The sequence below is a fragment of the Ostrinia nubilalis genome, chromosome 12 (genome assembly GCF_963855985.1).
Source record: "Ostrinia nubilalis chromosome 12, ilOstNubi1.1, whole genome shotgun sequence".
NCBI lineage: Eukaryota > Metazoa > Arthropoda > Insecta > Lepidoptera > Crambidae > Ostrinia > Ostrinia nubilalis.
Genome location: NC_087099.1, coordinates 6,883,642 through 6,910,595, shown reverse-complemented (window position 1 = coordinate 6,910,595; position 26,954 = coordinate 6,883,642). Strand labels below are relative to the sequence as shown.

General features: G+C 37.4%; 2 protein-coding genes and 1 long non-coding RNA gene across 5 annotated transcripts; 1 reads left to right on the top strand and 2 right to left on the bottom strand.

Annotated features, from left to right (window-relative positions):
• Nucleotides 1–3,587: 3,587 nt before the first annotated feature.
• On the bottom strand, nucleotides 3,588–5,539 carry LOC135076509 (uncharacterized). The gene is made up of 6 exons (XM_063970962.1): nucleotides 5,194–5,539; nucleotides 4,679–5,033; nucleotides 4,362–4,574; nucleotides 4,119–4,281; nucleotides 3,911–4,041; nucleotides 3,588–3,776 (listed from the first exon to the last, which is right to left on the bottom strand). The coding sequence occupies exons 1-6, from the start codon at nucleotides 5,439–5,441 to the stop codon at nucleotides 3,645–3,647; spliced, it is 1,242 nt and encodes a 413-aa protein (XP_063827032.1). The 5' UTR covers nucleotides 5,442–5,539; the 3' UTR covers nucleotides 3,588–3,644.
• A 222-nt stretch (nucleotides 5,540–5,761) lies between these two features.
• On the top strand, nucleotides 5,762–26,949 carry LOC135076861 (RUN and FYVE domain-containing protein 2). Of its 3 annotated transcripts, none has more exons than XM_063971331.1 (14): nucleotides 5,762–6,014; nucleotides 9,769–9,947; nucleotides 10,114–10,223; nucleotides 10,987–11,194; nucleotides 14,793–14,971; nucleotides 16,283–16,419; nucleotides 17,153–17,211; nucleotides 17,497–17,622; nucleotides 17,711–17,851; nucleotides 19,479–19,576; nucleotides 22,324–22,465; nucleotides 23,398–23,472; nucleotides 24,289–24,522; nucleotides 24,921–26,949. In XM_063971331.1, exons 1-14 carry the CDS (start codon nucleotides 5,846–5,848, stop codon nucleotides 25,044–25,046), a joined length of 1,983 nt encoding a protein of 660 aa, XP_063827401.1. In that variant the 5' UTR covers nucleotides 5,762–5,845; the 3' UTR covers nucleotides 25,047–26,949. The 3 variants fall into 3 exon arrangements, with proteins under 3 accessions (XP_063827401.1, XP_063827402.1, XP_063827399.1); XM_063971329.1 differs by lacking the exon at nucleotides 5,762–6,014 and adding an exon at nucleotides 9,084–9,651; XM_063971332.1 differs by lacking the exons at nucleotides 5,762–6,014; nucleotides 22,324–22,465; nucleotides 23,398–23,472; nucleotides 24,289–24,522; nucleotides 24,921–26,949 and adding an exon at nucleotides 9,082–9,651 and having other exon boundaries at nucleotides 18,820–19,529.
• On the bottom strand, nucleotides 12,885–13,492 carry LOC135076508 (uncharacterized). The gene is made up of 3 exons (XR_010258280.1): nucleotides 13,256–13,492; nucleotides 13,073–13,182; nucleotides 12,885–12,989 (listed from the first exon to the last, which is right to left on the bottom strand). It is a non-coding gene; the product is annotated as an uncharacterized LOC135076508 (long non-coding RNA).
• Nucleotides 26,950–26,954: the final 5 nt, after the last annotated feature.

The following is a 26,954-nucleotide window of genomic DNA, read 5'->3' as shown; positions in this document are numbered from 1 at the left end:
CTCGCCCTCTACTTTACACGTAATACAAGTTACGAATCTCGTACGTGTTTAAATATCTAAACTACTATATTTAAAATATTATTCAAGATTATCACGAAGACATTACGGTAGGTAAAAGAACCGAAATTGACAAAATGAAAGGAAAGAATTCGACAAGCCTCTAAATGACGGTATCCGTATTAAACACACTTCGCACACTCGTTCGACCGTATCGTTCGAATCTAACTCGGAAGGGAGCGATACACCTCACTTATATTTCCATAGGCATTAATATCTGAAAAAGTTTCGTCTCGGTCTGCGTATCGCAATCGAAAGCTGGGGTAGGTATCCTCTTTCGCACTAATCGAGCAATTTCTCCCATGTTATTAAGGGTAAATGGGAGTGTTCGCAGGCCGTTGCGTTCTCAGAACGAGTTTCTTATAGACGGTATTGAATTTTTAAACAAATTTTTCGACCCGCGCCCGTCCCGGGCACCCACTTTATGTTATAGGATTAGAACGTTATTACATCATTAAAGCTTCCATGAATAATTCTTACTTATCTAGTTTTTGAATTTTTACGAAAGGTAATTTAGTTACTGAAAACAGATTTACGAGATCATAATTTTCCAGTAATAGCCTGAAATTATTTTTGTCTTCAGGGTTCTTTGTTTTAACTAAATTATTAACTTTACAGCGTTGGCAGAGATCCGCCCGCAGATTTAAACTTACGTAACCTCAACTCTATCAAGCGCTACCACAAATGGTATGTAGCTAATACGCTTCACAGTTCAGGCTGGAATCCTAAACCAACAACTAAGACATAACCCAAAGGGCACCGACAATAGCGAACACCGAAGCGACGCAATACACAGTGGGCCGACAGACATACCTATTTATTGAGAAGGCAGCCTTTGTTTGTCCACTAAGTGTCACAATACCGGCCATATTAGGGGGTGTATTGTATGATTCATGAGTTGTGCCTGTTTAAAGATTGATGACATTCTTCGTATTAGGATTCTGTACTGACAAAGATATTGTAACCTGCATCACTTTTTCTCTTGATACCTAAGCTTTTGACACTTATTAATGGTACCTAATCATTAATAGAAGCAATGAGCTGTAATTTAATTAAAGACATATACCTGCCCGTAGATACCTGAGAACAACAGGTAAGTTTAAACAAGGCCGTAAAAAATAAAGATTAGGTAAGTACTTAAAACGAATTTGGGGTAATAAAGATCCAAGGACGATGCTTAACTTAAAGACAATTTAAAAATGCTACAAAACACAAGCGATATTTCCCTAGGGCAGCGTTAATGTTCCGGTGCTGGCGTGAGCCATTCGACCGAATCTCTGGAAATTAAAGCAGGGAAAAAAAGTCAATAAATCCAAGAAGCAAGCTGTAACAGATAACGGATGTCCCGGGGAGGGATGCGACACTCGCAGAAAAATCGCAGGTCCCCGTTAATGTGACGCTAAGTCCCACTGTGCGCGGAAGGGTAAACAAAACACGAGGGAGCTCCAGGTTATTTATTTTCTTAAAACTTCCGCTTCTGATTTCGGAGATAGGTTGGTCTGATTTAGGATTTGGGGCTCGAAGGCTTTTTTAAATTGCCGTGGAAACTTTGGACTAGGCTTGCCAAACAAGATTATTTTCTTAAAAGTTTTTAGGATGACTTAAAAAAGATAGGTAAGTTAACAACTAACTAAAGTTGAAAAAGATAACGAAATTTTTATTGATTTCTTAAGAATATTACCTGAGATTGGTTTAGTGGGTGATTTTACAATGTTTCACAAATGCGAATTTGAGCAAAGTCAGCACCGTAGTAGCTTTAATGGTTCAAAAAGATAAAACGACGTAGCCTCCCGTGGGCTGAATTCTAATTTAAGTGCTCCTTCTACAGTGTCGCATGGTGTCATCTATTGTAGCTGTCGTGGTTTAGTGGGTGATTTTACAATGTTTCACAAATGCGAATTTGAGCAAAGTCAGCACCGTAGTAGCTTTAATGGTTCAAAAAGATAAAACGACGTAGCCTCCCGTGGGCTGAATTCTAATTTAAGTGCTCCTTCTACAGTGTCGCATGGTGTCATCTATTGTAGCTGTCGAAGTTTAGGTTGATTTTGAATAAGAACAATGTATTATACATTTTAAAATTCTACTAATTAGCGCCTAAGGCACAGCCTATACTTTTAAATCGCTCTTTTAGGAGCCTGAACTACGCTAAGCAGGAAATTATTTTACCCTTACACCCTGAATTAATAACGAATCATTTAGGACGCACATCAGAATCTGAATATTGAACTCCGACGGCGTCACGTGCTACAAATAAGCGAAAACTTTCTGAACTTTACTAAACTTACGTATTTTCCCACAATTTCTTAACTGCTTAATTACACATTAGCGGCGAGAAAACTCACAGACAGTTTGTCCACGGCGTCACTAGCCGCAGCGCGAACGCACCGCGCAATCCACCACTAGAAGTTGGTCAACTAATCCAAGTTTTCCTTTACTGGCTAATGAGACGAGTTTGATTCGAATTCCCGGCGCGCCGGGAAACAGCTATCCGCTTTGAATAGCTGTGCGACTACTATTTATCAGAGTAAATGAAAACACGGGTTTTATTACGGACAAGAAAACTGATTAGTCTGATCTTACAGCGAATTTAATTTGCAGTAAGAAGTGGGGATGTTTCGAATTGTTCCATTTCAGTGCAAATAAATAGACGTTTCGGAAGTGCTTCCTGTTGTTGAGTATGATAACGGATCCTAGAAATGTTTTAATATTGTTTCAGTAATGTTGGGGAAATTATATTTAAATTAACTTTTCTGTTACAGTAATTTAACGTAAACAAACTGTAGGATCACTCTTAAGCAAATAAGTAGGTATCTGCATATCATGACTCAGAAGAAATGCATATCCGATGACTACGTCCCGATATTCGACACCCCTCTACCTACTCGATAGCCAAGCACGGCGATTGTGTTCTTTAGCGCTCTTCAAGTCCAGCTGTGGACTGCCTTTGAACTGGCTTTGCCTTTGTTAATATTGCGGTTGACCAACCAATCATTTGGCTGAAACGAGACCAACCAATATCACATGGTATAATAAAGACGCCTTCGATTGGATCGCTAGCACGTTTCACGTTACTGGAACATTGTAAGACATTTTGTTCCACAAGTTAATAGGTACAGAGATTCCCATCGGTTTATTTGGATACGCGTAGACAAACAAAACGTTTGGCCCCCGTAATGGAAATTACATACCCTCGAGGTCGGAAATCAAATTGACAGAAGAGGTTAAACAAACGATGCGGTCAGGCAGCCGAGACCGTAGTCCGTCGAATATTAATCGCTTGGTAAATGCGCTTTTATTTGTTTTTCCTTTCCCTCGTTCCCTGAGCTGGTAGGAACACTCCTAACGATGGATCAAGTTAACACTCTGCCAATTCAAGCTATGATTCTCGGTTAAACTTTAATTGGTGTAAACACAGATCATGGTGTTTTTGCTGGGCTAATTTGAATGCTTAAGTAGTACTTCAATGGATACATTAACTTTTACTAAAGTGTAATCCCATGATGATGAAATTGTAGAGTCAAACAAAAATGAATAAAAAAATATTAATTTATTAGATAAATAATTAAAACAGTAGTAACCGGAACACTTCATTGCATTACCATGCTTGTTTTGCTGCTATTAGCTACAGAAGAATATTCAGAACTACTCTCAACTGGAACAGGGATGAACGCTTGGTTGATAACATTATCTTGCAGAAATCTCTTGCAATATGGTATCAACTGAAATGAACAAATAGGAAAGTTAAAACAGTAAAATTCTCAAGCCTTTCCAAGTTATCCCAGATACAGCGTTTCTAGATACATATTATGCCGAAGGAGTTTTGAGTAAAATTATCTTCCGTTTAAAAACTTACAATTTGATGATGCTCCCTAACTGCTCTGTTGATCCTTTTCAGTTCGTTTCTCAAGTGCGCGGTCTCCTCAAACCGCTTGTTCACGGTCCACGTATCGCCGTTAAAAATCAATGGGAGTACGTAAGGATAGCCTGCAGAAACAGAATTTTCACTCGCATTTTAATACAGATATCTAAGTAAGGGAAATCAGGTAATTTCCAAAACGCACCTTTCATAGTTCCCAAGGATCCGTCACTTATGACGCCCATACAGCAGTAAAACTTCTTGTCAGCTCCAATTGTACGAGATTGCCAAATTGACTTCAGTGCTTTGGCAAATAAAGCCGCTCTGAAGATAGAGCCATAAGGATTCTTTGATGAAGAAATTGATACCTTTTGAAAGACAATAATAAATTAAGTCTTAAATTCTAATTATGTTCAAAAGTAACGTACTTAACAAGTATCTAACTAACCTTCTCTATAAATTCTTTCTTCATCCAAGACGGGCTAAATTGAGTATGGTCGAAGTCAAACGACCGAAACAAGTCTTTGCCGACCATATCCCAATCGCATTTAGATTCATCATTCATTTGATCATGAATGATCATGGGTTTTTCTACTTCAACATGAAACACTTCGTCATTTGCCGCCCATACAAGGACATCGTTGATTTCGTTACACTGAACCTAAATTACGAGATCGATTTATGATAAAGATATTCATGATCAATGGATAAATCATAGTCAAATTAAAAGTATGGATGAACAAAAATATATTTTTCATTCCTTACTTTCAAATACTCTCCTAAAACAGACTTTGCAATATACGGTAGTGGACTAGGACAGAAAAATATGTCATGGGGCATATTTTTAGCGAGAGACATTAATATGTCCATTGCCGCTAAACCATCCGCCATGAATATTGGCTTTCGAGGTATGGGTTTTGGTTTTTTGGATCGCTTAACGAATTTAACTCCATCGTCAATTGGCTCTTCCTTAATTGACTCGGGACGCGAAAAATTGTTTGCAATTTTGATGATTAAATATAAAGCATCAAATTGATCATCATTATCTACTTTGTCCAACTCAATCTTGTTGAGATTGTAAAAATTTGACATGAAGCAGAAGACATCAGCATCTGAAATACTAAAAATATCACCCACTAAGTAATTTTATTTGCCCTAAATGAAATCCTAATAAGAAGAAAAAAAAATGGCTCACAAAAACTGGCTTGATCCAACCAGGAATCACGCTAGGCAGCTCACGCTTTTTTACTTTAAAGTGATTAATAATTTAATTACCATACCTGGGCAAGTCTGAAGATACTGTAATAGTGTTGTAACAACAATAGGCACACGTAATAAGTTCTATTTTCATTCGCTCGGCTATAGGCTTTTCGTTTGAATAAACCAAAAGTATCAAATCTATTAGCTGATTTTCTCCAAATATTAAACCTGATAGTATTTTAATAGTAACCATCTGGCCCGATGGAGTCAGGGGATTCACTACCAATACTTTCAGAGATGGAAACACAACACTTGTTTGAAAATTCATTACACAGAAGAAGCTTAGCGAAACGGTTTTCTTCAAGACTGCTAAGATTATTTCTTGCCTTCTTTTGTGCTGCTTTGCAACAAAGAATATATTTTGCAATGTGCGTTATTTTTTAAAGTGACTTCTTCTGATATTTTTATGTCAACTTCTTTTTTAATTGTTGATTAGTTAATAATTTACAAAACTTGTACAAATTGTAATCTTTTTGTTTTTTAAGGCATTGCAATCGTATCTCGTTTAAAGCTAGCTTCGTAAATGCTTTTTTGACATTACTGACATTTGTTTTTGTGTCAAGGTGACATTGACAGATTATTAAGTGACATAACATTGACGCGTTTACTTTTTCGTTTTGTGTTGTATTTTGCTCAAAATGTTGTATTTAATATTGAAATAATTATAGAAGAATGGCTTCCTCCAAAGATAGAGACGTTCAAGTCTCTCCGGCGACGTCTACATCGTCGATAAAGTCTCAGTTTTTCGAAAGATCTCCGTCCGTATCTTCCTCCAAGGAAGACAAATGGCCGGAACTTTTAATTTCAAGACCAGACAACTCGTATTTCTACAGCTCCAAATGTAAGTATTTGTTATTTAATAGTTGTTTTAATTACGTATAATCTTTAAAGCGGTTTTAACAAAATTGCCAAATAAAATCAATTATGCTATCAACCCACTCAACTCACTCTTTCATCATTCCTAATTTGATAATGTATTTTTATGATAATTTTAATTTAATGACAAAGTATATTCATGGCCAGATGTATGTAAATTGATTCCATCAAGAGGTCCGCAGTGATACTATTATTTGTGTGAGCTGTTGTAGTGGCTTAAAATCTTAGATTTGCCTGTTTAATATATAAGGTGTTATTTTTTGTACTGATCATACTTTACCAACGCATCTAATAAAATCATACAAATACAACCCAAGTGTTTTTAAAAAAAAATTCAGGCTAGTTTTTGTTTTTACTTTTCCTAACAAAAAAAAGATATTATTTTTACAACCATCCTGTCTTCACTCACTGCCTCTCTCTCTTTCTTTACTCATTTCATTCATACGAGTACGAACAATGGCCGCGCGCATTCATTCAACGTTCACACACATAAAGGTTAGATTACACTAAACCTACGTTACCAAAAATTATCACTCGTGAGTATGTACGATGTTACGTCATGTTAATAGGTACTACGCGCTGGGAGAAACAAAATCTAGCTACATAAGTAGGTAAATAAGTGTATTTTCATTAGTGTAATAGCGGGGGACTTTTCCAACGAACCGAGGCGAATCATCCGCGTTAAACTAGAAATTTAAAAAAGGATAGAAATTGGAATTCAATATCTACGGTTTCGTAATGCCTACGCAATTTATTTAGAGACGTAATAAAAAATTGATAGGTACATACCTATTACTACTTCGCTTCGCTTCAGTGGAAATGCACCCTAATATTGAATATGAATAGGTGTTGTAAATAAAACTCACTGATCAATTTTCCTGGTTTTAATTCCTAAATTATGATTTGCCATCACACTTTAGATTCATTGATTTTACTTATTCACACATTTACCTATTTTGAATGTTGTTATTTAAAGTTCCTAGGTTATTATTAAACTAATCACAATACATTTTGAACGTCAAGCCTTTGTTGAATGTTCACGTAAACACTGTCTTGCACTGTCTAATCTAGCCACGATCGAATTGAGGTAATGCTTTCGGGCTGCACACTTGCTTGCTGTTCACTAGACACCACGTCGGATGTTGTATTCACAATTCGCGCACTAACTTTTTTACGGAAAAGTCCCTTTCGCGTAAACAAGCACTCATCTGTCCAAATCACACTGTAGGTATGTACCTAGGTAGACTTCCGCAATAACCATCGATAGAACTAGGTCGCGGTCGTGGCCCTCTGGCAACAACTCCTTGATAAGGCATTCCGTTTTTTTACGCAAAAGCCGCCGTCTGCGGCGCTCGCATCTGGGTACCGCCAGCACTGTGCCGGTGATTGAAATTGAAATCCAGAACTTCGTCCTCGAAGCGCACGGAATCTCGTCAAGTCAGGATACGGCTGCGCTCCCTGAAGCGCTGCGCGGCTCCAAACAAGCAAGGTATGAAGGTTTTCGACTCGTCAATGTTTCTCGTCGGCCAGTTAGTGTGCCCGAAACATAATTTCACCTGCGTTTTGTTATTGATCAAGCGCGGCATTGTAATAAATCACACATACACTGCAATACGTTTGGGCGCATTGGACGGACTGGGACGATTATTTATGTTGTTGCGCTCCCGCATGCCGATCGGCGGCTCGGCGCGGGCTGTGGGCGCGGAGCGACTGGCAGCGAGCGATATCAATATGGCCGACTCACGCGGCGCGGCACGTGACAGTGGTCGTTGCCCTCGGCCGGCTACTACGATAGTGCGTACAAACGAATACTCACCGCGCTCAAAGGATGATTTATTTTTTATTTTTTTCGAAACATTCTTTGTCGTTTTACTCGAAAACTAGCCTGAATTTTTTTTTAAAAACACTTGGGTTGTATTTGTATGATTTTATTAGATGCGTTGGTAAAGTATGATCAGTACAAAAAATAACACCTTATATAAAAAATATTAGGTTTAATATGCAGACTAAAATCCTAATTGCATCTTCTCCCAGTCAACCACTACCACTATGTAAGGCAAATGTATTTGAATAAATATAAGAAAAACATTTAACAGCTTTTTTTACTAGGTACCTGTTGTTGTTGCTGTTTTGTTACCATTGTTAATGTCTTGGCAGAGAGCATACAAAATAAAAAATATTATTACTCTCTTAATTTCTGGCATTTCATAAATGGTGAAACATTTTTACAATAGCTTCTCTACTCTGATTTATTAAAGAAGCAATAATTATAAGTTGCTAATAATAATGTTGATGCTCATCTGAAACCGCGTTCAAAGTTATTTGTATTACAGATGTTTGTTTTTGATAGGTTTTTTTACAATCTCTCCATTTTGTCTGTAACAACAACTACAGCATAATAAAATACACTAAACAAAATTAAGCTAAAAACTAAATTGTATAAGGAGTTAATAATCTACAAACATTATAATTAATTTACCTTTACCTAATTCTACTTATGACTCCCATGTACTTCCATCCCAACTCCCACTACATCCCAACATTTCCAGGTGAATGCTAACAGTGTTATGAGTATTAGTTTTATACATAAAGTATTACTAAGTAGTATACATGCAATATTAAATTTCAATTAGTGAGTGTGTGTCCATAACTGTTGGAATTTCCAAAGTATTCATAGATTTTTTCAGGTATTCCTAAAAACCATAATGTCTAATTTTACATTACTTGGAATGCATAATAATAATATGAGCCAAAGCCAGTCCACTGCTACTGCAGCTGGTCAAGAAAGGGGACCAAAGCCTGTAATTAAAATTCCCTGTGAACTAATAAAACTGAATGAATTGCCATATTTCTGAAAATTATTGAAATCTGAAAGAGAGTCATATTTTCATTATTTGTATGAATTATCAAGAGATATTTGCATCAGCTACATCTTTCTGTTCCAAGAAGAATTATATCACCCCTTGTTTTTCAAGGTACACTGGTTAAAGAGGCTTCGCGTAGCATTCGCTTGCCGAACCTCCCGACAGAGGGCGGTACATGCGCGGAGTATTGATTTTCTCACCCTCGCACTGCGAAGCGCGCAATCAATATTTTGTACTGAACTTGCTGGAAAACCCATTTTCCAGATTACTACTAGTTGCCGTCATAACAGTTCTAACTTATTTGTTTACGTGATACCAGTGATATAAAAAAATCTACACCACAGTCAGTGAGAAGCAGAAAAAACGCGAACATATTCGCTGAATTCGCGTGTCAAGTGAAATGCATATACGAGAGTGATCAAGATTCGCAGAATTGTGACTGTATTTTCGCTTGATAGTTTCTTTGCCGCTTTATTATGCGTTCTCTCGCCGCGATTCATGGGGTAGATCCCTTGCCGGAGCTGGGCCTTCCATCGGGCATCCAACAAGAGGGCAACCCCGACGCCGACATGGCCGGGGCCCAAGATACCATCTACCTTTGCAACTTCCGCGTTTCCGTGGACGGGGAATGGCTGTGCTTGAAAGAGCTGCACGATATGGAGATGACCGACTCGTATATCCGACCATCTGAGAGCGGTGCCATTCAATCGCCCGACGACCCTATGCATTCCTTGATGGGTAATATATTTCGCTAGTTATTTAACAATGAAGCTTCCTACATTCTAGTCCGTGTGTTCCTCCCACTGCGTAAGGTTTAGATTTAGGTCAAAAGTTAAGACTATTGTTTCATTGTAGCTCGTGATCCTGTGGTGATTGAGCGCAGCAATCTAGTGAACATCTCCAAGTTGATCGTGAAAGAGCTAATTGAACAATCGCTGCGCTATGGACGGATGTTGGACAGCGACCATCTACCGCTGCACCACTTTTTTATTGTTCTCGAGCATGTTATGCGTCACGGACTCAAGCCGAAAAAGGTAAAACTAAAGACGTGAACCGAATCTTTTGTTAGAGAACTTTTTCGCGCAACGGTTTGAATAGGCTTCATGTTTTATACCGCTGTCTTTTATCAACCTCTCCCAATGCACCGCTGCTACGGTTCATTGACTTGAACGATATTAATTACATTACACGAATTTTCAGGGCCTTCTCGGACCTAAAAAGGAATTATGGGACATATTGCAAATGGTGGAGAAATATTCACCCGAAGCGGCCGATATCACCGCGAGCATAAGGGACTTGCCCACTGTCAAGTAAGATCATGGGACTTACATTAGTAGTACCTAGTGATTTACCTACGTTGTAAACATATCGATTAACTTATTGTACTCGGATGACACGAGTGACTCAGCGGCCGACGCCGCTTATGCCCACGTCAAAACAGCTTTTGGCATGCAAATTATTATTACTTACAAGCGCAATTATCTTGTAAACAAAAATATTATTATGCGATCTGCGCGTACAAATAAAATAACTGAAACTTTAAAGATACTATTACTGAATATAGTGTTTATGCCAATTTAACGCTACTTATAGTTGACTTAAATTACATGATATATTTGGACAAAACAAACTTCGGGCTATTTATGCCATTTTGTAATACTTACATACTATTATGTGATGTAACGTCGTGCATGAATGTCCATACTAAGTATTCAAACGCAGGAATTTGATCGTCAAATAAGATTTCCAAACATAATTACTTACGATCAAAAAATGTTTAACTACTTACATACTACCAAAAAAAATTAATAATTCAACTGTTTATTTTTCTTTCATCTTGTGTCATAACTGCGTAGTGTGTAGATCGTCACAGTATAGTGACTTTGCGTGCCGAAATCATACAGTCAACAGCACATCAAACCGCACATTTTGTCGGAATATAGCACTTAATAGCAACTAAATAAGATGACACAGTGTTTAACTTAAATGCCGGCATCTTGACTTTGAATTGTCCGCGATACTGCAGTCGAATTTGTTCCTTTCAAATCATATTAACAAGGACCTTATTTGTAGAACTGCCATGGGTCGAGCTCGGGCGTGGCTTCGACTGGCCCTCATGCAAAAAAGGCTCGCAGACTACCTCAGGATTCTCCTTGAACACCGCGAAGAAACTTTGGAGGAATACTTCGAGCCACACGCCTTGATGCTGAACGAAGAAGCTGTCATTATCACCGGTCTACTCGTCGGCCTAAACGTCGTCGACTGTAACTTGTGTGTCAAGGTAAACTTTCACTTGTTTTAATGGATGCAAATTACACTTTTAGCGCGAAAACGTAGTTATAAGTGCCAAGGGAGCTGCTGTAAGTAATTAATTCATTTAAAAGTCGCTTATCGACTTTACTGTAAATTATTTCGTCTGCAATAAAAAATTAGTAAAAATTTAATAACAAAAAAATTAACAAGTACCTAACGTGTAGTTCTTAATAAGTTATGACATTGTTATGACGCGCGTGTGCGCCGCGGTGTCACCGGCGAGGGTGGAGCGAGAGTTTTCATCAATGAGCGCCTGACCCGGCTGAATCGCCAGCTCTTTCACCGGGTTCGGGAGGAGTGCCGTCGTCTCCAGTGGAAGTACACTTGGACCAGGAGGGGCCGCGTTTTCGCTCGTAGAGGCGACGGCGCGCAGGTGTTCCAGCTGCGCTCTATGGAGGACGTTGTGAGGGTGTTCGGCTCCCCGGCGCAATGACTGGCGGTTGACTGTAAAATAATAAAAATATTTACTAAGTCACACATTCTTTGTAAAACCAATAGTATCAAATCATCTTTTGCTAACAACTGGCTTACCCAAAAGAGTTGTGTGTAACCAACTTACTGACTATCTTGAAGCACATGACATCCTCCCTCGTTATCAGTCTGGCTTTCGGAAAGGGTACGGCACGACAACTGCACTGGCGGATGTGGTCGATAACTTGCTGGTTGCTCAGGATCGGGGGATGCTAACAATTCTCGCACTACTGGACTTTTCTCGGGCTTTCGACTCAATTAATATTTCTCTGCTGCTATCCAAACTAACCTATTATGGCCTCGACAATGGTTCAGTTAAGTGGTTCCACAGTTATTTGACCCAGCGACTGCAGTGTGTGGAGTTGAGAAGGGTGGACGGCACTTCGATGAGATCTCAACCTCAAATGGTTACTCGCGGGGTTCCTCAAGGGTCCATTCTGGGACCAATCCTGTACATCCTATACAGTGCCGACATCACTAACACTATCGCAAATTGTCATCACCATCTGTATGCCGATGACTTGCAGGTGTACCTCTCTTTTGCACCGGCTGAATTTGCCGTTGCTGTGGCTAAGGTGAACAAAGACCTGAACAGCATCTCTGACTGGAGCAGCTCAAATTGTTTAAAGATTAACCCAAAAAAGTCCCAGTTCTTGGTTATAGGGACACCCAAAAACATTGCTAAACTCAAAGATGTAACTCTAAACATTAATATAGACGGAGAACCTATCGCAAGGGTTGACGCAGCCAGAAATCTGGGACTTGTTATGGATTGTAATCTGAAATTTGAAAATTATGTAGCGGAGTGTGTAAGAAATAGTCTCTATCGGCTCAAACTCCTGTACAAGTTGCGACCCTACCTGAGCGAGAAACTCAGAATTCTACTCTGTGAGTCCTTGGTCCTCAGCAGATTTAATTACTGCGACTCTGTTTACGGTCCGTGCCTTCTGTCAAGAACATCCAGACTTATCCAGAGAGTACAGAATGCATGTGTGCGGTTCTGTTTTTCGGTTCCGCCTCGCTCTCATATCACCCCTTATCTTAACGCCGCAAATATGATGAAGATGGAGGCACGTAGAAGACTTCATTTAGCCACCTTGATGTTTGGAGTCATTAATACAAAGAAACCTAAATACCTATTCCTAAAGCTGGATTGGGTCCACAGCGGATATCCAAAGAGGCAGTGCACCCACATCTTTGCTACTCCAAGACATCGCACTGTGGCATTTCGAGGCTCCTTCAGATTCGCTGCGTCGCGGTGCTGGAACGACCTGCCCCCGCCATTGCGTGCCCTGCTTGTCAGAAACACCTTTAAAACTCATGTAAGGAAGCACTTTATCTCACTGCAAAAGACGAGTGGCGCAGATGCACTTACAGGGGGATGTACACGACGTGCGCGTGCGTTGGCAGGCGTGTCCCAGCATAAATAATTTCTAGCGTCCGGTTGAGCTTCGACTGGCGGTTTCCCCGGCTTTTTGGCGCACCCTAAAACAATCCTTCCATTATGCAATTGGAATGGAACGTAGAACCAAATAACCATCAGATAGGTAATGCTTACCGGGAAGTGCGGTGCGGCGTGTTTGCCGGGCTAGGTACGAGCGAGCGGGGTGGATCCACGCGAGACATTTTCTCTCTCTTCCTGCTGTCGCCTGCCGCAATTTCAATAATAAAGAGCTTTTCTCGCTTTATTACGTGGCAAACACATGGCATAAATGGCGTCTCTCGCGAAAATTTGTAAAATTAATGGCTGTTCTGAATATTTAATTTGCTGGGTAACCTTTTTTCTCTCCGTGACAGTTTTTTTTCTCTTTATTTTAACGTTTTTTTTTTTTTTTTTTTTTTACACCGCTTTGGGAACTTTCATTTTGCCACCGCTGTCGTGTATTTAATCGTGTATTTAACCGTGGCATTAAAAAGTTGCTGTAATGCGATCTTTATCGATGAACAGTATTTTGCATTATTTACTTGGAATGTCTTTCTTTGGAATAATCAGCCAATTACCTTAAATAAATAATTAGTACACACTGGAGTTGTCAAGCCGATTAATTTTAATTTATTACGATACTTACGATATCATCTGTGCGATTAATCGATAATTCGATTTTCGAGGTTTTGTTGTTGTTGTTTCTTGTTATGTTTTTTTTATTTTTATTCTTCTCTTGTGTTGTTTTGATAAGTTATTTGTATTTTTTTTTTATTCTTGATGCGTACTGTAACCGAATTATACACACAACCCTGCGTTGCGTGCCCCTTGGAGAGACATCGAACTTTCACTAATTATAATTTACGGTTACATTATTTTAGACGGTGTCTTCTCCAAGGGTTGCGCAATAAGCAAGGGCGTCCGCGGAAGACCAGCTTCGTGACTTGCCCTTTTGAGCATGTCACGATAAATGCTGAGCGGGTGCCTATTGGCACAGTTTTTTCTCACCACTTGTTTTTTGATAGCCTACATATTTTGTGTTTTTGTTGTTTTTTTTTTTTTGTATTGTGTCTTTTTTACTGTGTCAATAAACCTTTTCTATTCTATTCTATTCTATACATTGTTATTTTTAAAATGTAATTAATTATGCTGTTCGGGTTATTGAACCTGCCAACATTTTATCGTAACACAAAATACGATTTCTTGGCATAATTCCACAATGAAGGAATAATACACAAATATCTAGCATCAAACCATACATTCAACCAAATGAGCTTACACGTGGGTATTGAATTAATTTCAAAGAAAATATTCGTTATGCCTATTGTTATGAAAGGTGTTTATCGTTTGTTTTCATTAAGGAATATCACATTACATATTCGCGATAGCTAACTGACGGACCTGATGTCATTGTAAAGTGTGTCCTATGCCTTTCACTCAGAGTATATCCAATTGTTAACAATATTTTTATGATAAGTACACGAGTGAATGCATGTTCGGGTCTCTTCACGGTCCCCACGATAAAAATTTCTCATCACATATCCATATGACGTCAGAGTCTTAATCGTAGAGACCGAGTGAAAGACGTCATTCTGCATCACGCATTCTTCCACCAAAAATACCATCACATAAAGAACATTCCAGACTATTTCATTGAAACTAATTGTTATAGGAGGAGGATCTAGACAGCCAACAGGGTGTCATAGACTTCTCCCTCTATCTACGCGGCAGCAACTCTTCCAACGATCTGGCCAGTAACAGCAACAACTCTAATAACGAGCCAAAACAACGTCATATCAACACCATGCTTGATCAGAAGAACTATATCGAAGAACTGAACAGGCACCTCAAGTAAGTGTGTAATATTTTCGTTCGTTTCAGCCAATTAATGACGTCCACTGCTGAACAAAGGCCCCCCCAAACAATTCCACAACGACCGGTCCTGCGCTGCCCGCATCCAGGTACTACCCGCGACCTTCACCAGATCGTCGGTCCACCTAGTGGGTGGCCTACCCACACTACGTCTTCCGGCCCGTGGTCGCAACTTGGGAACTCTGCCCCAGCTTATTACGGCTCTGATGACATTGCCAGAATAAATAGCGCCAACATCCAGCCATAGCAACGTAACATCAAAACTGAGCTCGTCCTATGTCTTCTCCTGCTTAGTTAACGAAAATCAATGCGTCATAACTTTATCAAAAACTGCATTGAACCGTTAGGCAAGTTTTTTAGCAATTTCAGATTATTTAGTAGGTCATCTAGACACGGCTAGTAACAGTAACGCCGACAAGGCTAAACGATACTACATGAACACCGTTAGATCTAGAACTAGTTGCATTTAATCAAAGAGACAGTCGACTCAAATCTACCAAATCATAAAAGACATATCAATTAATCAGCAGAGCTTGATATTATGCCAACGAGATACAATTAGTCATATTGAAACGATTGAAAAGATTTTCTTAAATACTCCCATTTACTCTAAATACATCCATATGTGTTAAGAACTCTACACACTTAGCCCGTCGACAGCCTGGAGGCTTGGTGTCAGCGGCTTTATCTCAAAAGGGACGATTTCGACGACATTATTTCGGCGGATTTGGTGTGTAAACTGCATTAGGAGTGGGTTTACCACAATAGTTTAAACTCTATTGACCCTTGAATCGGCAGTTCAATGCCAAGATAACACGATTGCCCTTAAGTAGTCCAATGTCAACACCGTTGTTGGGCTATTGTCGCCCTAAACTACAGCGTTCTACCGAACCAGTCATCTGTTAAACATATTTTTTTATCATAGTCGTAGTTCATTAGATCCAATACCAGTATAAAATGCCACGCATTTCGAAAATGCATAGAATATTTATCGAATGAGATCTACAGGGTGTTAGGTAAATGGGTATATGAGCCGACACTAGCCCATGTTAACATGGGCATATAAATGGTATGGTGAAGTCAGAAATTTGATATCATCATTTTATTTATTTTTATTTTCATACAAAATAAATTTTATAAAATCCGATTTGTATGAAAAATAAAATTATTAAAATGAAGATATCAATTTTCTGACTTCACCATACCATTTTTATGACCATGTTAGCATGGGCTAGTGTCGGCTCATATACCCATTTACCTAACACCCTGTATAAAGACATTTAATTTCAGCGCAACGGTCGCAAATCTCCAAGCCAAAGTGGAAAGCCTGACCACAACCAATGCCCTCATGAAGGAGGACCTGGCCATCGCCAAAAACACCATGATCACGTTAGTTGAGGAAAACAACCAACTGAAACATGCTTTGGGTAAGTACACATAAATACACTGACACATACATTAATAGCATTTGAAAGCTACACAAGGAGGATATTGCATATTTCGAAACATTTTGAGTTTAATGAGTACTTTGCTAATGCAAAATGCAACATTCATTCAAACTTACTTACATTTAATAACACGCAAAAAGTAATTGCAAAAATTTGCATTACATGACGTCTTGATAAGAATTAAATTAAGACCTAATTAGTTATTTAACTGCAAAATGATAAACACGTAAATTATCGGAATAAATTAAATACAGGCATTATTAGTACGAATTTCCTTTTACGTTACTCTTCCAAATTATTTATTATTATTCATATTATGTAATAGACACTGATCTTTAATTTAAATAATATACAAAAATGAAGAGAAATGTGCTGAAGCAGAAAGTCGTGTGTCAGCTTTCAATGAAAACAAAGCGAGTGCACTTGATAAGACACCTTGCGATTTGATGAGTCACAATCATTAGTCGGTCGGCGTTTAGTTAACTTTGGTTTAGTTTGCATTAGTATGCCGAGAGCGAAGCACGGCTTTCGTCGCCGGCTCATATTTTACACACCGTTATGCACTATCGCTCATTCATGGGCAACTCAACGACAAAAAGTCAAGCAAAACACACCTTTTGGGTCAGATCTTGTGAGTTATTTTCGACGTAGCAAATATAACTCGTCTGTGTTTATTTACGTCCGTGTAACACGTGTGATTTTTCTCCTCCAGGTCAGGACATAACCAAAGATACTAGGATGAAAGTGACGGAGCTACATTCGGATGAAGAGGTAAGAAAATTATTGTTACGTATTATTTTGAAATCTTAATAGTTTTTAAAATATTTTTCGATAGTTTCTTTCTGTTACAAAATTGTTTTCCTTGTCTATTCTATACAAAGTCTTTATAAGTATGTTAGGTTTATAGTAAAATCCATCTACTTAATTACTTCACACTGCATTACTAATAAAAAGATAATAGAAACCCCTGATGTCATTATGTCCTTGAAGTTATAGTGCGAGCGCCATTAACTTATACATTGTTTGCTCATAACAAACTCTTTGTATACGCTCCAGGAAAAACGCAGCGTTAAAAGCACAACCTCTGATAAATCTAAACATGACAAAGACACAGAGCCGTCTAAAGCCTTAGAAGAAGAACGAAAGAAAAATGTGGAACTGCAAAAAGAACTGGACTTACAGGTGAATAAATAATTTATTATCTTGATAATGATTACTCATTTGTTTACAAGAAAATCTTATCTTCTTTTTCGCTTCAACCATCTTTCAGATTTCGCTGAAAGCTGAAATGGAAGTAGCTATGAAACTGTTAGAAAAAGATATTCACGATAAGCAGGACACAATTATATCGCTGCGAAGACAGCTCGACGATATAAAACTAATCAACCTAGAAATGTACAAAAAGTTACAGGTGAGTCTCCACACTATTATTTGTTCAAGCTTGGTTTTGTAGGATTTTGTACCCGTGCATTTTTGAAGTGATTAACTAAACCTCATCATTGCCAAATTATTTCCTCACTCCGTCATGGTCTTACTAACAAATTCATTACCTATAATTCAAGTAAAAACCATAACAATAATAAGTAGTTTTTACCGGCAAATTGATATAAACGCAAAGAATGAATGTGGGTCAAGTTCATTTGGTAGTGTATAGATGATTCGGTTTAATGATTATGGGATGTAAACAACAAGGTCTTACATCCACTTTTCCAAAAAAGATAGACTGAAAGACATTTCCGTTGTTTTTCACAGCGTTGATTCTGTAAAAATTCAATAAAAAGCGCGCTTAGTTTTCAAATCGGATATACTTACAAAACAGTAACCGTTTTAGAAAATAAAACCCCTATTAGCCCGCCCACACAGCTTATCTTAATAGACCATTATGCATAGAGTCTACAATTAAACTCGCAAAAATCTCATAACATAAAATTAGCTGGCAAAATTCGCTTCACCTGCTCGACCTCTGTGCAGCCATAAAGCCAAGTTCACACAAGTTTTTGCTCACAATTGTCAATGTGAACCAACAAGCCGTTGCCCCGCGAAGGCCATTCGAGCGTGGGTGCTCCATCGACGCTTCCCGCCCATACAATCTCTTTACCTCATTGTCTAACATCTAATTAGTCGATGAACTCACATTTACCACTCAGCCTGTTGATGTTAATCTTACATCGATTGTTTTGCATTTCTTATATCACACCTCACGTCTACCCAATTTTCTCTATGCCAATGTATTTAGTATTTATTGCTTTCTTTTATTTACGATCTTATACCTTTATCGCTACCATAACAACATGCCATAATATCGTAATGATTTATAATATTTATGTATACTAACGCTATGCTGTATTCACCAATGCCGCTTTTGTCGTACCCCGGAAGGAATGCGAGATGGAACTCACACAGAAGGGTGAAATGGTCTCCAGACTCCAGGGAAAGGCCGAGCAAATTGGCAAAATACTACACAACCTCGAAAAATATAACCACTTCTTAGGACCCGACCATGATCTAGTCAAAGCTCTAAGATCTCCCACCACTAACGAAAATAACTTAGGCGAGAAATTAGAAAAACTCAAAGCGCAAAAGGGTACAAAGTCAAAGGATGAGGGGCCGCCAAACAAAAAATTGAACTTGCAGGAAATACCACCGTTTAGGAAATGTAATAGTAAAGACAAACCAGTCGGACCCATTCTTGAATAAATTATAACTCAAAACGATGCGCATTCTAGTCAATGTTGTAAATAATGTTTATTCCCAAAGTGGTACTTCCTCTTAGTGAAATTTTATGAATCTTACTAACAACTATATTCTTAAAGTGACTATCCTAATATTAGTGAGGCTAATATGCTGGCAATAGTATACGTTCTGAGTTTTTCTTCCTATAGTTCAATGAAACTCAGCTCGCCACAATATTAACCTCATGAACTGTACCATTGTAATGCTTTATACTGGGTTGTATGTATCCGCTTATACTAACAAAATGTTGACTAACGTAAGTTGTCATTGTTATATCAAGTAAAATTTTATTGGCCTTGTTTTAGGAATGTGAAAGTTCCTTGAAACATAAAACTGAGCTAATAGCCAAATTGGAAGCAAAGACTGAATCAATGGGCAGCACGATACATCAACTCGATGAGAAGTAGGTTTTATACTTTTTATTTTTTATGACACCGCATTTGGCGCAAGGATCGAAAGAGTGGCTCGATACGCTAACGCTAAGTGTAACGCCTCGCGTATCAGTTATCGGATTCGCACCTAGGTGTGATGATGTGCAATGCACAGCTTGCGTTGAATATTTAAAATAACGATAACTCTTTCAATTCGCTCGATATTGGCAAACCCTCACAATTGACTAGAGACAACTTGAGATCGGTATATTGTTATTTTTATATGACAAACGTTTAAAGATATCGTTAGGGGTACACTGTTATGACAGTATGCTACTGTTGCTTTGGCTTTCTCGTTGCTGTGGAATGATAACGCAGTATGGTTGTAATAGTGATCTGTTGATTCATGTTAAGTTTATATTAGGTTTACTATGTTTTTCTTAAATATTTTAAATTGGCAGCTGATAAGATTGTATTATGAAATCGTTTTCAATTGTTCTTATATTTAATAATATTTATTCTGTAATTTATCAATTATCTCTAATCCAAAGTAGCATCAACTGGCAACATTTCATGTGCTTAGATTAGAATGAAGTTATTTTGTATACTTTTCTAGTGATATTCTAAGTATTAATAACTGTGACAATGACAGTGAACTATCTGTATTAGTATTATTAAAAGTACATTTAAATTAATTTGATCTCATTATGTAATTAGAGATACAGCATTACCTGCAATTTATATTATTGATATACCAAGATTTTAAAAGTATTGTATAAGCTTGTTGACATCTAGCGACATCTGTTTAGAGAACAATGAAACTTTCCTTTTGTCATAGTTTTGTAATTTATTCGAGAACGTAGAAATGTAAAAGCCTTATTTATAATAAAGCATATTCAGTCGCATTCTGTATTTCATTGAATAGGATACCAAGCACTTGTTTTTGTTTTATGTTGATTGTGTAGGTTTGCCATTATCTTTGACATTGTGTTTGCATGTTTTAAAATAGTTATCTGATCGAACTCGTTAAGTTACTTTTTAACTGAGATATAATTCATATATTTTCATATATTAATATCCCATTCATTATCACTCCCATAGCATTCCTAATGATCACTGCACAGATGTGCGTTAGCTATGATTCATAACATACGTTTTCACTATTACATTCCAAAGAAAAAAATTACAATTCACCACACACATTCCTTTGTCTTTTGTTTTGTATGAAACCGCACTGCTAAATTATTTTATCATGATATTTTTTTAAAGTAAATCACCTACGATGTCATCCACTTACAAAAAATCAATTAGTAAAGCCTCATCCCCACTAGAAAACAACAACAACATAGTTTTAATTCTATAAGCATTGTTCTTATTTTTCGGTCATAACCTTCTCATTTACCCCGAGATGTAGTCATGGGAGAAAATCAGATCCATTTATTTGCAAAATCTGTCTCTGTAAATACAATACGCCTTGTTGAGGCTGTTGGTGTGGACGAGGCTTAGTATATTATGTATTTATTCTTGAGATGGACTCACAAGATTTCTCAACGAACAACAAATTATTAAATTCTAAATTTTCATTATCATCAGAAGATACAATTTGGGTAGTTGACGACACCACCATTCAATTGTCTTTTTATAAACTGTCAAAATACTATTTTTTATTGAATATCGGGGTCACCCTTGACTTGACAAGACGTTATAAAATGTATAGCCTGACCAGGAACATAAAAACCTTGGTATAGAGGCGCGTCAGTTGCATGTGATAGTGCAACACTGAGTACAGTCGTACCTGTGTTAAATTAATAGACTAACTATATGTATCAGGATTCAGAATTACGGGCTAATTTGTTATTTTCATAAATTAACGAAAAAATATTATTATAGGTAACCTGGTTTAAATAAATTAAATGAAACCATCAATCGAGCTAGTACGATTTATTTTATTATTCATCAATAATCAAATTCAGAACTTGAATATTCAACTGCAATGTCTGCTCATGAACGCATCAAACTCGGTACTTCTTTCCCAATTCCATAAAATTCAACACTTAGAAAGTGACAAAAAATCTTTAAAATAGGTAGTTGAAACAAACCACAGCTAATTTTCATAGTGGACTGTTGTTTCAGCCAAATGACGTCCACTGCTGGACAAAGGCCTCCCCCAAGGTTTTCCACAATGAACGGTCCTGCGCTGCCCGCATCCAGGCTCTTCCCGCGACCTTTACCAGATCGTCGGTCCACCTAGTAGGAGGCCTGCCCACGCTACGTCTTCCAGCCCGTGGTCGCCACAGTGGACTGTACTATACGATAAACATGTCAGTCAATTTGACAACCTTTGTCGGAAACATTATTCAATGAAAATATTGTCCGAACCCTTAGTATTTCTCTTCGACAAATACTTTGACACAATGCAAACCACTTTTCTTTCACGACTATAAAAAGATTTTAGCAATTGAATTCACAAAATCAATTGCGCACATTTAAAATAAAGTTTGTTTACACTTTGACAGCAATAGACTGACATGCAAGGTGACATGTCAATGAAGTTTTCAGTTACTGTTGCCATTAAAAGAAATTAGTACCATTAGTTTTCCGCAACATGGCGAGGGTTTTTATGTTCCTGGTCAGGCTATAATTGTATAATTAAAATTAACTTTGTAACTCAGTAACTGTTAAAATGAAGGGATTGTTGGTTGGTTGGTGTCAACTACCCAATAGTAACAGGTGCAATACTTGTCACTGAAGAGTCTAAAACCAGGATGTAACTGGCTAGGTTACAGAGCGATAAAATGGCTAGGCAGAGTTTAGAAGAGAGCTCCCGCTCGCTTGGCCAGAAGGCGGCCACTGCGGAAACTAGGGCAGTAGCGGCGGAGGGAGACCTCAGAATCGAACGAGAGTGGCGGATATCATTACAGGTAAAATTTTATAGATATTAATACTTATTTAGGATTTATTACTATTTGAAAATTTTCGGTTAACACTCTTTAAGTTATAATATCTTGGAAAGGGTTAAATAAGGACGGAAGGTCTCATAGTGATATCTGTCAGAATAACCCTAGACTACCTCCCCTTAACGGCTCCGCCACTAATTACCAGTCACCCTGTATATCAAGTTGTGCTAACTCCGTAACCTCCTAAATAAGTTACAAAACGTGACTGTTTGAATATCGAAAACGCTTCACGGAGCGAAGTAACTTATTGTCTTGGAGGGGTCCACATCCACTTTCTGTGGCACATTTCACGTCACGGGAAAGATTTAGCGATGAGAAATGGTTCAATGTCTAATAAATAAAATTTATTGGATACAGGCGAAGCTAAACTAAACACACATCACGTAAATACTTCTATATGGAAAGTGACGGATGATTCGTCTGCTCAAATTAAAGTTTTAACTAGGACAACATTTCTATTGATTAGTTTTTTTCTGTGGGTTTTCACGAGCCCACACAGTTGTATTTGAGCAGTAGAATGTCTTCATTCATAGAAACAAGTGAGTAATAAAACACTTAAGAAATGATGACACTACAGAAGGGGAATAAATGGATAAGTATTCGTAATAAACTCATGTCCACACTTTACATATTTGGATTGCATTGAGCTCTGAGTACCTATTGACGTCTCGATAAGTATATATTTGTTCGCAAATAAGTAGGGAACCGATAAAAAGGAATTACTATCTCTATATTTACAATCTTAAGTCCATTTATATTTGCACAGTACTTAAGGCGATAATGAATATTGCCAAATAACATATAAATAATCACTTATCGGCTATAAATAGTATTGCTGTATTTCGACGATTATAGTGTTATTTCAAGTGTCATTATTAATCAAAAACGATCGACAGGAATCGATGATGCGGGATCGCGATAAAATATCGATGCTGACTCAAGAGGTTGAATCATTGAAATCTATTGGACAGGTGAGTGAATGAATCCAATCTTATCTTTTATCCTATGTACGATAATGTACACACATAAAATCAGAAGAAATAGTTATGACTAAACTAGACACAGTTGTCTTTTTGAGCAAATTTATATTAATAGACGCGTAGGCGTGCAGATAAAGGAGCATTTCATAGTTGTTATCAGTGCGGACACCGACAAAATTTACGCTACGAGGAAAAATATAAAAATGTATATTATTACGAACATTCTATGCGATTGTATAAAGTACAGTCACGGAATGAAAAGGTTCGTCAGTTTTCAAATTGATTCCTTCAACGAATCGCGAGCACATATTACCTTTTGAAACTATGTTACAGAATAATCTCGAGTTAGAGAAAATAATCTTTAACTGTTCGTCAGTAAAGTTCAAAATTATTCAGATCAAAGTTGTTTGACGATTTATCTTGTCAAGATTATTATGATTGATAAACTAAAACCTTCTTTTTGGTTCAACCTGCCATTATTATTTCTATAAAAAAAACTACATTTTGTAACATTTCACTGATGGGATAGAAAAATAAACAAGCAAAACCTTATTCGTTAGCAAACGTCATATGTATTTATTTAAATGTTAGCAGCACTGTTTCTTGCACTGTAATGTTGGCAGGTTCGACTCTTACAGTACCTAGTGCAAGCGAAAACCGACACTAAGGTGACGAACCTTTTCATTCCGCGACTGTACATAAATTCAAAAAATGTTTAGTTGACGGAGTAGCTGCTTAAAAATTCATATAATGTCAATACTAAAGATAAAAACATAGTCAATAGACCAACAAATCAATCATTTCCAGAAATACATAGCGCTACAAGAAGAGCAGCACGTCTTAAAAACACAGTACAGCGAAGCCCAGAAGACATTAGAAGAAGTGGGAGCGACGTTGAGCGAGAACAAACTACAGCTGGCCGAGTTGTTAGAGCGAGAGGCAAAGGCGGCGTCTACTGACGACACGCCCACTTGGACGGATGACAAGGACGCTGTGTCTTGTACAGCTTGCGCCAAAGAATTCACCATCGCTAGGCGGAAAGTAAGTGACTAATATTACAAAACCTTTTAAGCTCAATAAGTAGAACTAGTTAAGCGTTTAGTTGACATGACGTTATTGGTCACGCCCATTTTGACCCTTTCGAGTTTGAATTTATTAAACCGTTAATTGATTGGGCAAATCTCGTGCGATATCATCATATTAGATGCGTAGTTTTGTCAAGTGAATATTAAATTCATTATATCGGTTGCGACGTTGTTATTAGAAGGTTTATCATCCAATTGTTAAACAATAGGCAGTTTTTGAGAATGTAACAGAATTTTTAACTCAAAAAAAATATCATAATAATTAACTCGCATTCATAAAGTTCAATGCCCTACGTAAACAAGTATCTATTAGCTTAGTTTTTTACCGTTATTTAACTTTCACCTTTATTTCAGCACCATTGCAGACGATGCGGGCACATATTCTGTCGCGCCTGCAGCGAGAAGACCGTAGCACTGGCCGGTAACACCAAGCCGGTGCGAGTTTGCGACGCCTGCTACGCCGAAGTGAGGGTCTCGTAGTAATAATTTCGTAGTTTAGATATTAATGGGTGTAAAAAAAACCTATCACGAAGCTAGTCAGGATCAAATAGTTCGTGACACCCAAGGTGGCCACAAAGTTGATAATACAACCTTATTCCAATGAGGGCTATCGTTTTTATACTTAACAGTTGGCACCCCTGGCGATTGACAGGACCTTACTCTACAGTGGCGCCATCTTGATGAGTGCAAATACGATAGTCCTCCTACCACTTTAGCGCTCACAAGTTGGCGCCACTGTCTTCGCTACTAGCAAGTGACAGGACCTTACTCTACAGTGGCGCTAACTGGTGAGCGCTAAAACGATAGCCCTCAATGAACAAACACGTGTCGCGGACTTATTGGCTGCTTTGAGTGTCACGAACTATTTGGCGCTGAGTATCACGTAATCTCTTCCACACCTTGACGATATTTTTTTCCGTGAGAACCATAGCTGGGAATGTTATGGTTTGGGACCTATTGAAGGTCAAATTCAAATCATTTATTTAAGATCTTTACCACTGCTGTTGTTTTTCCTGCTGTATAAATAACTCAAACTCACAACCATTAAGTTCTTTACTCACTAAATTTTTTACTAAATAAAACTCGATTTGCTGTCCATAGTTTTAGGCTTCGTGATACATTTTTACACCCTGTATAATATACAACTATAGTAAATATCTGTCACTAATCCACTAGTCTGAATGGCTCCAGCTTGCACTGGTACCTAAGGTTTGAAAGGTGAAAAAACTTATTTTAGCTATACCAGATAAACTGCAGTACAGCAGCGGATATAAAGCGCTGACCTATTTTTTTGGTTATACGTACTAATAACATAACTAAGAAAGTGTATAATACTTCAACGAAAAATGGCCAGAAACTCTGTGTTATGATTTTTTTAACACAAAAAATAACCAAAAATTACCGGAGCCGATGTTGCCATGTACAATTTCTAAAATCATTTACCTACTTTATAATTACTAAAACTGAAATAATCAATAGTATGTATTCTTTGGGTAAATTTATATTCACAAATCTTTAGATAATTAAATATTATTCAAATGAAATAAGTCTGCATCGTAAACTCTACTTTAAATGAAATAGAAAATATACTGTTGACCAACGATCAATTATGAACAAAGCGAATGTGTTTTATATGTATATTATGAGGATTTGGATATTTTGCTTAGTCAACTAATTAATTGGTCTCAAGATTTGACTAAAGGCTGTATAACGTTCATCTACAGCCAGAACCAGACCGTAAATGAATTAATAATCATTTGTGGTGAGTTGCCATGTAATTGTTACAATTTATATGTAGATAATATACCAAAATATAGTTTAATGAATTTAATTTAAATATTAAGAGCACACACAGCCTGACAGACATCTTGGGGCCAGAAGATTTTTGTTTTTAGTCATCAATTTAATAAAACGCTGGCCATAAGATCTGTCTGATATTTAGAAATGCAATGGAATATTTTTAAATGCATGAAATGCATTGAGTATTTAGACGAAGTAATTCTTTAAGTAAATTCTACTTAATGTTAGCGTTTATAATGCTATGGTATTTTAATACTTAGAGCAACTTGCATGAACGTTGTTGAATTAAATTCAAGCTAAATCTTTATAATTCTGTTTCTATCAACTTCAAACAGTTGATAGAGACAAAATGCAATGATATAAAACATGTTTAGCATTTATTTTATTTAGCGATGTTTTGAGCAAGTCAAAAATTAATCGAATTTCATTGTTAAAATACTTACAATTATGTATTTTGTATTTGAGGGTGGTGCTCGAAATATTGTGTGTATATTAGGTAATTATTAATTTGTTATTTGAATCGTGTATTGTAAATATATCGGTGTAAAATAAGATATAAGTAATACAAAAGTTATTTGAGAAATTGTT